The 15,740-nt window shown below is 38.8% G+C and overlaps 1 protein-coding gene across 10 annotated transcripts in view; it reads left to right on the forward strand.

Moving 5' to 3' along the window:
* The first annotated feature begins 333 nt into the window (after positions 1 to 333).
* EMSY (EMSY transcriptional repressor, BRCA2 interacting) overlaps positions 334 to 15,740 on the forward strand; it is a 78,579-nt gene continuing 63,172 nt past the window's right edge. For 2 of the 10 annotated variants that reach the window (XM_037038444.1, XM_037038447.1), the window contains exons 1-7: positions 336 to 615; positions 2,292 to 2,400; positions 6,624 to 6,723; positions 8,598 to 8,672; positions 9,998 to 10,039; positions 13,405 to 13,580; positions 15,250 to 15,402. In XM_037038444.1, the coding sequence (XP_036894339.1) occupies positions 2,331 to 2,400; positions 6,624 to 6,723; positions 8,598 to 8,672; positions 9,998 to 10,039; positions 13,405 to 13,580; positions 15,250 to 15,402 (616 nt within the window). In that variant the 5' untranslated portion in view covers positions 336 to 615; positions 2,292 to 2,330. The other 8 variants (XM_037038453.1, XM_037038451.1, XM_037038446.1 and 5 more) reach the window with 8 other exon arrangements.

Raw genomic sequence — 15,740 nt, forward strand, 5'->3', positions numbered from 1 at the left:
ATTGCGTCCGGGGGGAGGAGGATGTAAGCCGCTGACAATCGCTCTCTACACTCTGATGAATACGATCCTAATCCTTCACGTCGCTCCGGGGACGAGGCTGATTTTCTAGCGTCCCTAACCTCGCTTAGAATAAAGGTCGCGGTAAAACTTCAACTCCAGCTAGGAACGCCATCTTGACCGCTTCGTGTGACGCCACACGCAGCAGAGCGCGCAGCTAATTGGCTGGGAGACGGCGGCCCGAGGCGAGGCGCGCGAAGCCGTAGAGGAGCCGGTTGAGGAGAAGTCGAGAAAACTACAATCCCAGTTTTCCTTGCGCGTGCGACAGCGCGAGTTTGGCCTCGGACCACAACTCCCAGTACCCCTCGCGATGTCTCTCCTTTCCCCTCAAAACGCGGAGGACTAAGAGAGTCACGGAGAATGGAGGCCTTCTGCTATCTGTTCTCCCAAAGGCGGGAAAGAGAACTACCATTCCCGATTGGCAGCGCGCGCCTGCGCCTGCGCTCTGATACCTGTCGCCATCTTGCCCCTTCTGAGGCACCGCAAACAAACCCAATTCCTGGTGTCCCTTAGTCTTGGCGAAGGAGCCTTTTAGATGAGCCCCGAAAGGCCGGGCAGGTGGGTGATTCTGAGACCGGGTGCTGGGAAGAGCTGGCAGATTAGCCAGGCTGGAGGAGCGCTGGGCCAACATTCAGAGCTTGGCTTGGGGCGCCCAGCTTCATCCTCCGTTGTCTCCTAACGGGATCGTTGGGTTCCCGAGGTGGGTTGAGGGGGACTCTGGCAGGCCTCATGCTGGGATCTCGGGGGTCCAGCTCAGGGACCTTCCCGGTGAGACCTTCTCGGTCGTCTGCCTGCTGTCCACGAGTCTGCTCTCCTTGATGTCCTCTCCGCAGAGGAGGGAGCGAAGCGCTCATGTTGGCCGGCGCCCCTTGACACCCGCTACTGGTCCGACGGGCTTGGGTTGTGAGCTTGACATTAGGGTCGGGGCTGAGCGGCTGCGGTGAGGAGGGTGGGCTGGCTGCTCTGGCGGTGCTGCGCGAGTGTGTGTTTGGGGAGGGGGCGGGGCGGGCTCGTCTCCTTGACACTTGAGTAGGGGAAGGATTATACAAATCTCGGTTCCGGGATCAGGCTGCTGTAACTGCTGCCCAGGTTTCCGCGGGCAGGGGCTCGTCGGGATGCTGTTCCGTGGTGCTCGATGCTGACGGTCGCTGGCCGCCTCCGAGATCGTGTCGCGAGGCGGGGACTGGGTTGTGGAGGGAGCGGATTCCTTCGGCTCTGCCCCTTGTTCCTCCTCCCCACCCCTTTTCTTTATGTCATCCTGCCGGCTGGGGCGCGCTGTCCTCTTCTCCTTGCTCCGCGTTGGTTCTTAGCTGAGAGGATGGGAAGTAGGGGGATGGGGACTCAACCCCGGGTGAGGAGTTGGAAGTTAGCAGCCCCAGGGACTGGAACGGGATATAGTAATTCAGTGCTTAGGCTTTGGCGTCTGACTGCTAGACCGGAGAGTGAGCTCGTTCCTTCGTGATTCGTTTCACTCCTTCATTCATTTTACTCTTCTCAGTCGTACGTTTATCTATATGACATATATTTACAGCGGGTCTACTGTGTGCTAAGCAGGTGGTGTGCGAGTGCCCAGCTCTGTTGTCTTTTTATCCTCCAGATTAGGGAATTCCATTACCAAGTAAGTTCCCGGCATCTAAACTTTTGGTAACTGGTTGTTTAAAAACTATAGGGTGTACATTCATCTTTGTTATGTTTGAGGAGAAAGTTCGTCATTAAGGTCCGGTAACCCAGTTATCGTGTTAGGATCTTTACATATTTTATGTCGTGTAACTCATAAGTTGAAAAAGCCAGCAGAAGTCAAGGAACTTCTCCAGGGTTACACAGGTAGTAGTGCCTGTTTATTCCATGTACCAGCCACGGGGATAAGAACTTCGTAGAGACCTTTCTCTAATCTTCATAACAAACTGGGTGATGATACACCTCTGTTTTAAAGATGAGAAACCGTGTGCTCAGATATATCAGTTTTCCTAGGATCACACAACCGGTAGGTTGAAACCTGAAACTAGAATTTAGAGGTGTCTGACCCCACTGTCAGAGGTGCCGTTTCCACCGCCATGGACTGGGAGAGTGAGCTCCCAAATGGTGGTCTAGTTTTCATTTGTCAGGAGTTGGACGAGTGTGGTGGTGAAATAGGATTGTGAGATAATCTTATTGGTTTTACTTCTAAGCCTTTGTTTCTCCAGGTGAGTGGCCTTTTGAATGTACTTTGCTAATTTGATTTTTTGTTTTGATAGAGAAGACAAGCTCTTTGGGGCTACCAAAAAGAAGCAACAATGCCTGTTGTGTGGCCAACCCTTTTGGATCTCAGCAGGGATGAATGCAAAAGGATTCTTCGAAAATTGGGTATGTTTTTTATTTTCGATGTTTTATACCTCTATGATACTTTTCTGTTTTTGTTTGGATAATGGCTGTTTCCATGGATGACATATCTTTTGTTGCATTAGAAATTCTTTATAGAGGTATAGTTACTGTCTTACTCATTGTTATTTCCCCGGTGCCTGTCGTAGTGCTTTGTATGCAGTAGGTGCATGAATCATAATAATCACAGCAACTAAGAGTTCTTGAGGGGTACTGGGCTATTCTGAGTTCTTTACATTCTCATTTAATCCTCAACCCAAAAGGTAGGGTTTTTTTTTTTTTTGTCTTCATTTTACAGAAGACAAAACTGAACTTTAGAATTCAGGGTAATAATGATAGTAAGTCCTAGAGTCAGGATTTCAATGCAAGGAATATGATTCCTGTCATATTCCCTGGGAATATGAATGTATATGTGAATTACATATCGTTTCTCATTTGTAAGTATGTAATGAACTAACTTCTCCTCATGCAACTAGAATGGTATTTGTTATGAGAAAAGTGAGAAAAAGAGTTACTCAAATCTTTTTCTATAGTCTCTGGTTGAGGATCCTTGGTTGAGAAATGCTGCTTTAGCCTGTAAGGTCCAAGAAAGGTGTTATTGTCTGTCTTGTTTACCACTGTAGTCTTAGGCTGGCACATAGTAGGTGCTCAGTAAATAAAAAAAATACTTGAAAAGAACATTAAATATTTAGCAGTAGACATGAATTATTTAGATATCTATGATTTTGAAGGGGAAAATGTAGGCCTTGAATTCAGACGGACCCCTGGGTCTTGGTTCTGTTACTGATGATCCACAGCCACATGATCAAGGACAAGTAATTTAGTCTTCCAGAATCTGTTAACATTTTGTAAAGGAAGGATAACAGTATCTGCTGCATACACTTGTTGTGTGGATTAACCATATATAAAAAGGGCATATCACAGAGCTTGACATCTGAGAGTGTAGTATTTTAAAGCGGTTGTTTGCAGACATTATTTTTTTCAGATGAATCTTTTCTTTAAAAGAAATGTTTGTTGGGAATTCCTATGTGTAAATCTGGTCATAGTTGCTCTGGCCCTACCTGCAGGTAACTTTGGCCATTTTTATTTCCCCTCAGGCCACTGTGAGAATTTCTCTATTTTGAACTACTAACTTAGCATTGTATTTTAGCACAACCAGAGAATTATTATTATTTTTTTTGGTCAATCATTCCTTTATTTTTTCTTTAACCTTACATCCAAACTTTTAGTACCAGTTTGAGATAGTTTTCTATTCACTTACATTCATCTGCTTTAACTTGCTAGCTATAAACTACACAGTTGGGCTTATATTTATTTCATATTTGAAATAATTACAGAGGAACAAATCACAACTACAGCAGATTAAAGTTTCTGGACTTTTGGGGCCGTGAATCAAGACATTATGTTTAGATATAAAAATGGTAACCTTTAAGTCTAAATTACTCCTTAATTTTAGTAAGAGCTGTGCGAGAGTAATGCTCCTGGAGAGTCGCTCTACACAAAAGAAAACAGCCTTCCAACTGGGCAGTGTCATCTTCAACGGCCCTTTATTTTGGGAACTGAGCCTTGACGGTGATTTGCAGAGACTTCCTCTCCTTGGCTAATTATCATAATAATGGAACCTTTCCTTCAAACGCTAGCTCCAGGTTCGAAGTTTAGAGAAGGTACTGTATTTAACAATTGGCTTTAAATATTTTGAGAATTAGCTTTGTCCTTTTAAAAATAGTTATAAATCATTGTCAGGTAAGATGCTAAACATACAGATTTTACTTAAACATAAAGAAACTGAGATGGAGAATGTTTTTTATGATCTACTGAACATACCAGTGAGGGTTAAATGCTTCTTTTTTTTTTTATGCTGCCTTTCCGGTGCCCTCCCCCACCCCCTGTTTAAAATGAGGATTCTTGAGCTACAACTCTAACGGGGGGTTTTATGGACTATAGTGTAATTAAATGGCTGATGTGTTTAAATGGAATGGGTTGAGGGCTTTATAAAAATGATTCGGTAAATCTTATATTTTCTGTGGTGTTTGTTCGTGTTTATTATTTCATTATACTTATGTGTCATTAGAATTCACATTACAATAGAATAGCACCAAAATTAATATCAGAAATTGATATTTGTCAGGATCCGAGGATACCCGTCAAAGTAGAAATCAAATGTGAAGGAGGTTTGGAAGCTATTACAGGTGTTTACAATGAGTGAATTTCTGGAGAAGGGGAGGAACTACCTTGGCTTTGTGGCTATGATAACTGTTCTGAATTTCAGTATTGTGTAAAGTTGCCACCTCTTACTTTTGTGCATAACTTTTTAGTTAAACTTGAAGTGAGACTTGAGATGTCAAAAATCTTTGTCGCATTTCTAAAGAAGTTGATTTCACTTATTTTGAAATAGTGTCACTATCACCATAAATTTCAAAGGCAAAAAGTGAACTTCTTTTCCTTTAAACCACTTTCCTCTTTCTGACCTCTCCATTTCCTATGATACTGACATTCTCCTAAATATTTTGTAAACTGCAAAACCTGATCCTTTCTTTGTGCCATTCCGTCCACATTCAATGACTGAGTCCTATCAAATAAAAAACACTATTTTACAATTTCTCAAGATTATGTGGGTTACTGGTCTTGCCTGAACTCTCTCATTTGGCTGTATTCAGTTGGTAGCTTAGCTGACTTGCTGGGCTCTGCTGAGATGGCTGTACCTCTCTTTCCATGTGGCCATTTATTCTGGGGTTTTACATGGCTTGGTGATTTCAGGGTTCCAAGGTTGCCATGCCCTGTGTGCAAGTGCTTATCTGTTTGCATCATGTATATACTGATGTTTCATGGATGAAAGCAAGTCACATGCCATATCAGTGTGGAAGGGGACCATATACAAAGGTGGTACACAAGGAGTGCCCTGGAAGGCAGGCATGGTTCATTGGGAGCCTTTGAGGACTTTCTGGTTTTGTATTTTAACCTGTACTAGGGATTGACAGTCTCATTTCATGGTGGCTATTGCTGTGCAAAGATTTTGAAATGAAACTATCTGGCATTAGGGTTCAGTATATTAAGTCCTGGTTGCTGTAAGAGCAATTTATGTCCCCTAATCTGCCTTGTTTCTTTTTAATTTTATTTATTATTTTTAGAGAGAGGGGAAGGGTAGGAGAAAGGGAGGGAGAGAAACATTAATGTTGCCTCTTGCATGCCCCCAACTGGGGACCTGACCGACAACCCAGGCATGTGCCCTGACTGGGAAATGAACCAGTAACCCTTTGCTTCACAGGCTGGTGCTCAATCCACTGATCCATACCAGCCAGGGCTTGATGGTGGTTTTTATAGAAGATCGTAGCTCTGGGAAGTACCTTTAAAGTCTCTTCTAGATAAAAAACAGACTCAGAGATGAGAAAGGACTTGCTCAAGGTCACACAACTAGTAAATGGCAGTACTGGAGCCAGAATTTGTTCCAGTAGTTTTTCTTTCTTTTTTTAAAATCCTCAATCAAGGATATATTTATTGATTTTAGGAGAGGGAAGAAGGGGGGTGGAGAGAGAGAGGGACAGACAGATAGCTGTTGATGTGAGAGAGAAACATTGATTGGTTGCTTCCTGTATATATCCTGACTGAGGATTGAACCCGCATCCTAGATATTTGCCCTGACAGAAATTGAACCTGCAACCTTTTGGTGTATGGGGACAACGAACGCTGCAAGCAACTGAGCCACCTGGCCAGGGCTCCAGAAGTTTTTTCAGTTGCACTGTACTCTCAGTATTCTTACCTTCCAGGGGGTATGTGGAATATAGTTTGAATTCTTAAGCAAGTTTAAGGAATTGTTTAAAGGATTGTAGTGAGGGTACCTTACAGTAATGCTAAAAACTTCTTTATCAGCCTTACATCATTTAGAGCCTGTTTTCAGTTGTTGGTAGCATCTGAGTTAAATGTTCTTAAATGGTAATGTGGGAGACAAAATGTTTACTATTAGATTGTTCTGCTTACACATTTTACTTGTATGACTTCTTGAGGCAGTAAAAAGAAAATGATACAAAATTATGAAAGCCACATTTTAATATGTGTTAGTAGATACAATTTTTGAGAGAAAATTTAAAAAGTATTTATATATTGATTTCTTATTGATTTTTTTTAGGTTTCTTGACCTGAAGTTTCACTATATGTAGCCACAGTATCGAAATATTGAAGGCCTTTCGTGATAAAATAAATTTTTTTTCTAGAATTGGAGGCATATGCTGGAGTTATCAGTGCACTTCGGGCACAGGGGGATCTCACCAAGGAAAAGAAAGATCTTCTTGGAGAACTCTCAAAAGTTCTTAGGTAAATTATCACAGAAGTTTGTGAGCCATGACTCTAGAATGTTCATTTTGAGGGGTTTCAATACTTTTCACACACTGGTTGAAAACAGGCCTTGAAGTTGTTGGTGCTTAAACATCCCATCCCATTTGTGTGCTTTGTTATAGAAAGTTATGCAGTTTACCATTTATTCTGTAATATAATCAGGAAGGGTTTAAGGGAAGTTATTTTTGGCTTGTGCCCTCTAAGAAAGGGGGGCATTTTTGACATGGGTAGGGAAAAGAAGGGCTGGCAACAACTGGATATGAAGATTTAGAGTGACCCAGTCACATTTTTAAAAAAGATTTTATTTACTTATTTTTAGAGAGAGAGGAAGGGAGGGAGAAAAAGAGGGAGAGAAACATCAGTGTTTGGTTGCCTTTCACATGTTCCCTGTTGGGGACCAGGCCTGCAACCCAGACATGTGCCGTGACTGGGAATTGAATGGGCGCCAGTCACATTCAATTTGATTTGCCAGTCACATTCTTTGAGGGGAAGGAGGAGATACTAGAAAGTTGCCTTAATTTATAGAAACATAAATGGTGGTGATTTTGTAGTCATAGCTTTAAGGATAGTTTACCCCTTCAGTTTCCTGTTAGAGTGGCACTTGAATTCATTAAAAAATTATTGTGAAAGGGGTTCTTTGATATTTTGATTAATCCATTCTGATATCTTGAGCTTTCTCAGAAAATGTTCTGTTTTAATGGAAGTTTCCTTTCTACATTTAAAACAAATTTTTTGAAAAGTGAAAGCAGGGCTCTGGCTGGTGTAGCTCAGTGGATTGAGCGTGGTCCTGCAAACTAGAGGATCGCGGTTCGATTCCCAGTCAGGGCACATGCCTGGGTTGCAGGCCAGTTCCCAGCAGGAGACCCACGAGAGGCAACCATACATTGATATTTCTCTCCCTCTCTCCTTCCCTTCCCCTCTGAAGATAAATAAATAAAGACTTTAAAAAAAAAGTGAAAGTAGGGAAGAGGCTTTTTCTATATTTAACATTAACATAGGGACTTTATTAAGATAAATCCTCAATTTTATTGTCTTCATATTTAACAGTTTATATATTTTTGTTTGTTGTTTCTACTTCCTCGTAAGTTCTGCTTTCTAGCCCCTTAAATTTTATTTTAGTCCATGGTATAGATTAGGCTTGTATAATAAAGATTACAATTTGAAGAGTGGCATTTATTTTATTATTTGTGAAGGGAATGGGTGTAGCCTTTTTTCAATTGTTTAGTAGTATTAACTATACTACTAACTTTAGTAGTATTTCATCAGGGTCAATTTAAGCACATTTTTACCATAGTGGTAACATGATATACTGCAGAAGACACACAGTTCAAATGTGGAGTAATAAAGGGGTAATGTCCTGGTGTTAAGTTTCATAGCATCTAGCCACCAGAAACATATTATTTTGTCACTTTTATTTCTTTATTATATTCATTGAACATAAAATTATAGACTCTTGAGCTTTAGAAGGACTTCAGAAGACTTTCTCCTGAGTGACTAGGGGTCATTCAGTGGCTGTATGTTTAAATAACAGGAACCTCTGCTAATCTTGAACATGGTCTAAACATTGCTAAGTTTTGGAGGTAATGATTTGATATCAAGCTGAATTTGTCTTCCTGGGATTTCTGATTTGTAGCTAATTCTCTCTGTAGTTATACAGAATTGGTATGAATCCTTTTCTGTGACTTTAATTCAATACAGCATTTGAAGATACATGTTAGGTCTCATCTTTACCTTTTCAGAAATCAACCTTGATCCCTCCTCCCTCAAGCAAAATGTTGACTTAAACATTAATAAAAGTATAGAAAAGAGCTGCCTGCTTGGCAGAGTTCTATAATGGCTATTTTTTTTCATAGCATCTCAACAGAACGCCACCGTGCTGAAGTTCGGAGAGCAGTAAATGATGAACGGTTAACAACAATTGCACATAAGTAAGCCATTAGTCATACCACCCCTGATTTTTTATGATGCAGTATAATATAGTTTTGAAACAATCTTCTTATTGTATAGCAGATTCCTGAGTCTTTTATCCTGATACTAATCCATCTGTACTCAGGGATCCTGACCATAATGGTATTAACTGTTTATTCAATTGGTTATGGTTTTGCACTTGGCTAGGCAAGCTCTAATACTCAGGTCAAATCCCATTACAATGTAATCTCTATATAACTAAAGGCCGCTACAATTTAGCAGATGATTCACTTGAAACAAAGTTCAGTTACAAAGTGATGTGCTGCTCCCCAAATTTGACATTCCCTCAGAGGTTCTTTGTAATGGTATTTGATATGTATATTGCCTTATACATTGGCATCATAAATTTTTTGATAACTGACTAATATTTCATGTGTTTTGAGATTCACAAAAATATTATAAAATATGTTCTGCTTTTAAGAAATATGAATACAGTATATTCTTAAAACCCAACAAAATAAAATTATAAAGCATTCTTATCAATTTGTTTTTGATCATTATAACTACTTGACAGACAGGATGGAGGGCGGGGGAGGACTATGGGTGGGGATCAAGCATTAGTAGCGAGTGCCTGGAGACAGTGCCTCCTAAAGACGAGAGAGAAATAGAAATTATCCTTTAAATGTGAACGTGAGATGATAGGAATATTTTATAAAATATGTTATAACATTTTTAAAATTTTTATGTCTTAATATGCAATAAAACTAAAGGAAAAAATTCAGTGCATTTTCATAATGTAATAAATAGTGCATTTAAACTAATTGACCTTAAAGATTCATTAGCTTCATGTTGTGCTTCACTGTTCCTCATTTTACTTAAACTATAAAATGGGGTACTTCCTTTTTAACTGCAAAGTTTGAGACTTACCTATTTGAATTTTGAGAGTTTTCAGTGGTAGATATGTATGCACTGTAGAAATTTTAAAAAGAGAAAAAAAAGAAAGAAATTTTCCATTAGAGACATTAAGTATTTAGTTGTCAGGCCAGCATGATTGAAACATAATATTAATGTTTCAATAATTCTTCTTTAATTTGCTGTAAAATTTTGAATTGAAATGCTCTAAAAGTAATAACTGAGCCTAGATTCTAATTTTAGAACGGTAATAGGGAATGTATGTGCTAGATAATAGAGTAGTTAACAATAGCTTGCATTCAGAGGCACTTAGATACAAAATTAAAACCATTGAAACAATATTGTGGGGCAATTAGTTGTAAGTTGATGCATCAGTGTCATACGTGAAGGATAACATTTATTTAGTCTCCTTTTCCTTTTTTCCCCTTTAAAGAATGAATTTATCCTTATATTTGGGTGAAAGACCAAGTTACAGGTATGCAAATAGGTTATTATTATTTCAGGCTTTTTCTTGTATTTATTTCAAAATTGAAGCTCTCAATTATTCAGGGGCGCATATTCCATTTACAAATTAACCGTGCCCCTCGCTTTTCCCTCTCTTCCCCTCCTCCCCACCTAATACTGCCCACCCTTTAGCCATTTTGCTGCTTGGGAGTACCTCTAGTCAGAGGGTGGGAAGGGAGAGGAGGTGAAAATTTTAATTAGTTATTTTACTGTTTATTAGTTGTCGTGGAAAAAGTTGTTGGAAGAATTTCAAGTATTTGCCAAAGTGTTTTTAGATAATATGTGAGTTTCTTTGGTCTGTTTGACCTCTCCCTTTCCCTCCTCTATCTATTAGCATGGATAATTGAGAGTTGGCTTTTATCTGCCTGTGTTTCTTTTTTCCCCCTTTTCCTTTCTGATTTCTTTAATACATGAATTTAATTTTTTAAAAGAGTTTAATTTAATAAACTCAGTGTCTAATTTAAAACTTCTTAGGTCTTTCAGTATTCCTGTTTTAATATTTTATATTGTGGTTTTAATTTGACCAGCTGTCACATTTACTTGTTGAGTCCAAAGGTCAGTGAGTGGGAATTGCGAGGAAGTCATAGATCCCTCATTCTCTCCGTCCCCTCTGCCTTTCTCTCAGAGGAAGCAACAGAGCCTAGTTTCAAAGAATATCTGTAGGAGGGGTCATACTCTAAGCCTGGAAAAAAAGCAACTTAAGCCAAGGAGGAATGCATCTGAACTGACTGCATTCCCCTTCTCCTCTCCCTGTCCTCCCCTCCCCCACTCAAAACAGCAGCTTAGGCCCTAGGAATGTGGTTGAAAGGTGAAGAGAAAGCTGAGGAGATTGAGCACAAAGGAGGTAGAAACAAAAGGCCAGGGATGTGTGGAATAAAAAAAAATCAAAAACCAAAAACAAAACCTTGCCTGTGGCTTGAAGTATAACACTTATTCATTATTTTGCACCAGACCATACATTAAGTTTAATTCAGTTTTAAAACATGTCAGAATATTACAGTATTAAAGCCTGGAATATCAAGGGACTTTCAGAGTTTATATTTAGGCCACTTTTGCCAGCATCGTCTCTAGAATTCACAGAAAGTGGCAACCTGGAATTTTTGTCTCTTAACTCCTTCAGCAGCCCAGCATCATAGGATACTGCGTGATTTTCTACGTGAAGCTGATGCCCTGCACACCAAAGGATGTCATGTTAGATTTTAGAACAGGGGCTGGAGCTGGTTTCCATCTTAGTGTAACTTAGGTGTGCCAGGGAAGCCCTGGAGCCAGATGTTAAAAACTCCTGAAATTTAGTTTAGTTGATTAGTGCAGCCAATGCACATTTACACCCTCATTACTAAGCAGAAAGGAATTTTTGATCTAAATTTAACATGATGTTTAGTTTTTTATCACTTCAGGTTTGAGCATGTTAGCATAAGTTGATATTTGGAAGATTTTTAGGTTAAAAGTTGCAGTTGTATCTTTTACGCTGCAAATTTTGTCTTTTCAATAGCATATATTTGTTTCAAATTATTAATCTTCCATAATTTCTGCCATCATTTAAACAATGAACCAGGTAAGTGTAGATACCACTTTATTTGTGTGGTAAACTCTCACCGAGCAAATTTATTAGTGATATTCTAATAAAAATGATAGCAAAGTAGGAGTTAGCCAAGAAAATGCTGAATAGCTTTTAGAATTTTTTCCTTTGACAACTAGCTATAGCTGTTTTCTGTGCCTCTTTCTTGTTTCTACCACTCTCTGTTTCAGAACTAGAATCAAGTTGGAGATAATGTAACAAATATGTGAGAGTTGTTGGGGTCCTAGGAACTTCTCTTTTGTCTTATCTTAGGTAGGGCTCTTTTAAGTCCTGAGGGAATGTGCAGGTTTCTCACATTAACCCAGTTGAATTCTTCAACTCCTAGAAATTCCTTTCTGAAGTGAAAGTAAATCCTTCTCAAGCTGTAAAGTAATTTATTTGTTCCATTCAGTGAAAGTTGGTAGAATTAGATAGCAGTGCCCAATTAGTGTAAATCAAAGACTAAAGTTAGAAATAAAACACATTTGAACATTTTAATACTCTACTTATAATGTGGTGAATAGTTTCAGTAGCATGATATATATACTTATTGAAGGAGACATTTAGTAGCTGTGTGACCTTAGGCAAGTTGGTTAAACTCTCAGTTTCCCCATCTGTAAAATGAAGATAAGTGATTTCACAGGATTTTTGAGAGAATTACGTGAGTTAATGATACATGTACAATGTTTAGAAAAATGTCTGACATATAGTAAATGCTTAATTGATGTTAGCTATCATTATTATTATTATCATTCCCCTGTCCCTTAATTAAGGGTTTTTATGTACTCTAAATTTGAAAGGTCAGTGGACGTAGAGAATCCTAAACTCTAGGTTGCGTAGTAAAACCTTTGGTTTTGAAAAAGGTACAGAAATACTTGTAGTGAAGAGATTGGTTGATTCTGAGTGACTTTTCAACCTCAACCCTCGACATTAGTCAGGAGAAATGACGCAGCTACCTTTCACGGAACCAAGTAAAGAGAGGTGACGCAACTGTCTTTTTATATTTTCACCTCTGTTTGGATTCCTGGGATAAAATTTTCTCAGAAAGTTTAGAGAAACTGAGAGTAGTGTCTGCTTAAGGTAGAGTTCAACAGCCTCAAAGACTTAGAGTGAAGACTGGTATAAGTAAATAAAATTAAAGTGGTTGCGGATTTCTTCCAGTACCCTCAGATCTAGTCTGTTTTAAGTAAGGAGAATAATAGAACACATTGCCAGGGAAGTGTGCAGTGATACATTCGGTCCTCTTCTATCCCTCCCAGCTCCCTCGTTTACTGCCTCGGTTGTCCGTCTTTGAAAGCCTTAGAATCTCTGGCCATGCAGGCAGTCCAATAATTTTGTAAAGGTTCACTGAATTCCATTCTTAATTATTAAGGAAAATCTGATTTTAAAAATTATTAGTACTTTTTACCTTTCTAGTTTAACTACAAATTTTAAAAGTTATGGAAATGCTGGTTTTTATTAGCACCACTAAATTTAAACTAATGAAAATAATATCAATATTTATTTAGAAGGCATAGGAAAAATATTTTTAGTTTCAATTATGTTCATTGTAAGATTCAGATTATAGAATAAAAATATGCAAGAAGCTAAGTATATGTGAAGTTCCTTGAAATCTGATTATTATTCACAATTTTGATCTTGCTTGCTTAAAATGAACCTTCTCTTACTCACCTAGGGTACTTCATAAATTTAAAAAGTTTTATTTGTTTGAGAAAACATATTTAATTCTCCTTTTGGTGATTGAGAACCCTTGTAGCAGCATTTTCTTTTTTGTTCAGTATGTCTGGACCTAATAGCTCTTCAGAATGGTCCATTGAAGGTCGTCGTTTGGTACCACTGATGCCTCGGCTGGTTCCCCAAACTGCCTTCACTGTGACAGCTAATGCTGTGGCCAATGCGGCCATCCAGCACAACGCGTCTCTCCCAGTGCCCGCAGAGACAGGAAGCAAGGAAGGTGAGTAGAAAAATATTTGTGAATAGAGATGACTTTTCTTAGATTCTTCAAGAAAAGTTGTCTTACTTTTTTCATCTGTTTTTATCCCAGTGTTTAAAGGTTGCAAAACAGTGAGCAATTTCTATTCTGAAACTAGAAACTGCTAAGGTTTAGTATCAGCCAGAATTAAATCTCCCTTTCATTCAAAGTGTGAATTATAATTAATTACAAAATTGCGAAAAATTTTGGAATGAATTTTTGGTATCTGTATTTTGTTAGGAGTGAATAAAAGGTCTTAATGGGTGACATGGAAAATAAATAAGGTGGTAGAAGCCATTCATTTAGCTGCTGGAGAAAGATGCTGAACTCTATAATATAATACAAAGTTCTCTATAATATAAAGTTCTGTTTTTGTCTTCTGGAATCAATGGTATATGCTGCTTCTCTGTTCTAGTCAAAGTGCTAAATGGAATAGGGATTACCTGGCAGGTGGAGAAAGCTTTCTTATTGTTATTTAATCTAGTGATTGACGCGTAGTTTAAAAATCTATGAATTCTCCTGAGGTCACCTAGCGTAATATTAAATTTGAGAGCACACGTTTGGATCAACTTCCATAGCTTACTTTGGTGTTGCATGAAAATCACCCTGAAGATAATGTAGTTGTCAGCCGACTTTAGGGAATTGTCTTTTCTGGACTAGCAGTGGGCTGTGGAGCAGAGTGAAACACGCTTTTCATGCATGCCAGGCTCTCTTTTTAAGCTGAAGAAAGCTATATTCAGAGAGAGACAGTTACCAATGTACCAGTGTGCAAACTTGACTTCCATTGAGTTTCTGCTTTGTCTGTTGTAGGAGAGGTGATTTTCTTCCCACTTAACGTTTTCTATCCACCAACTAACTCTCTAGTGGAGTGGAAAGAATGTAGGATTTCCAATAGTTGAATCTATGTTCGAATCCTAGTTTTGCCATTTCCTCGCTAATTACTTCAGCGAATTTTTTAGCTTCTGTGAACATTGGGCTCCTCGCCCTTAAAATGTGGGTATGGTGTTGTGACAATTTGTAACAATATATGATAAGATTTAGCATAGTGCATGGTACTCAGAAAATGGTACCTTAGAGCTATTTTTGCTTGTAGTTATTCAAGATACTGAAGTATGATGCTGTCATGAAGTATGAAGTTGAGTTATTGTTGCATTGCTCAGATGGCAAGGGACTAGTGAGTTGGTTTATAATACTGGAACCTTGCCTTGGTTCCCCCCCGTAGCCAAGTTGGAAATTGCTGTGGTTAGGGAAGAAATTATCCATCACCCCATCAGTGGTGCTGCTATTAATATGAAAAGGGAATACAAGTACTGTTTTAACTCCTGCCTATTTAACTCCTTCCATGAATGAAGAAAGGAGTTTCATTTTTCTCAGTATAGTTTTAGACTTGATTTCTTTGTAACTGTGCTCTTCTCCATTAGCAATGTGACCTGTAGAAAGCTGTTAAATACTTGGGGAAAACCCAGTTAAGTGATAATTTTTGGGAAAGGATATTAATGTCTTTTAACTTATAGACCTAATACCTAGCACTGGCCTCTAACTTCTGATCATTTGAAAATGTTAAAATTGGCCTGCAGTAAAAACTAATTTTTCTGTATGAGTGGACAGTTTTGGTGAAAGTTAACAGCAAACTTTTTTATCGTTCCTTCAGTAGTGGTTTGCTATTCCTACACAAGTACCACGTCAACCCCAACCTCTACCCCTGTTCCAAGTGGCAGCATAGCAACGGTTAAGTCTCCAAGACCTGCCAGTCCTGCCTCCAATGTAGTTGTCTTGCCAAGTGGAAGTACTGTTTATGTCAAAAGTAAGTGATTTTCTCAGTGTTATCAGGGCCTTCTTGGCTAAATGCTGCACAGTAGGCTCTGATTAGATCTGCCTTCCTGCACTAAATTATTGATCCACTGGCTATTAGCAGTGGTTAGTTTTTGAAGGTTCTAAAGAATTTTTTTCTTTACATGTGACTAGGTATATATTGCTTTTTAATCCGTTATAGGGGTTGAGAATATTACTTCTTTTTTGTTCTGTGGGCAGTCCGCCTTGAACAGTGTTATCTTTCAAGTATTTGCTTGTTTTGATTGTCCTCTAATAGAAATGTAAGTAGAAATGAAGGAGTAAGCTTATTTATTTGGTATTTACTCCTAT

Source organism: Sturnira hondurensis, unplaced genomic scaffold, assembly GCF_014824575.4.
Source record: "Sturnira hondurensis isolate 20B ecotype Veracruz unplaced genomic scaffold, ASM1482457v3 Scaffold0024385, whole genome shotgun sequence".
NCBI lineage: Eukaryota > Metazoa > Chordata > Mammalia > Chiroptera > Phyllostomidae > Sturnira > Sturnira hondurensis.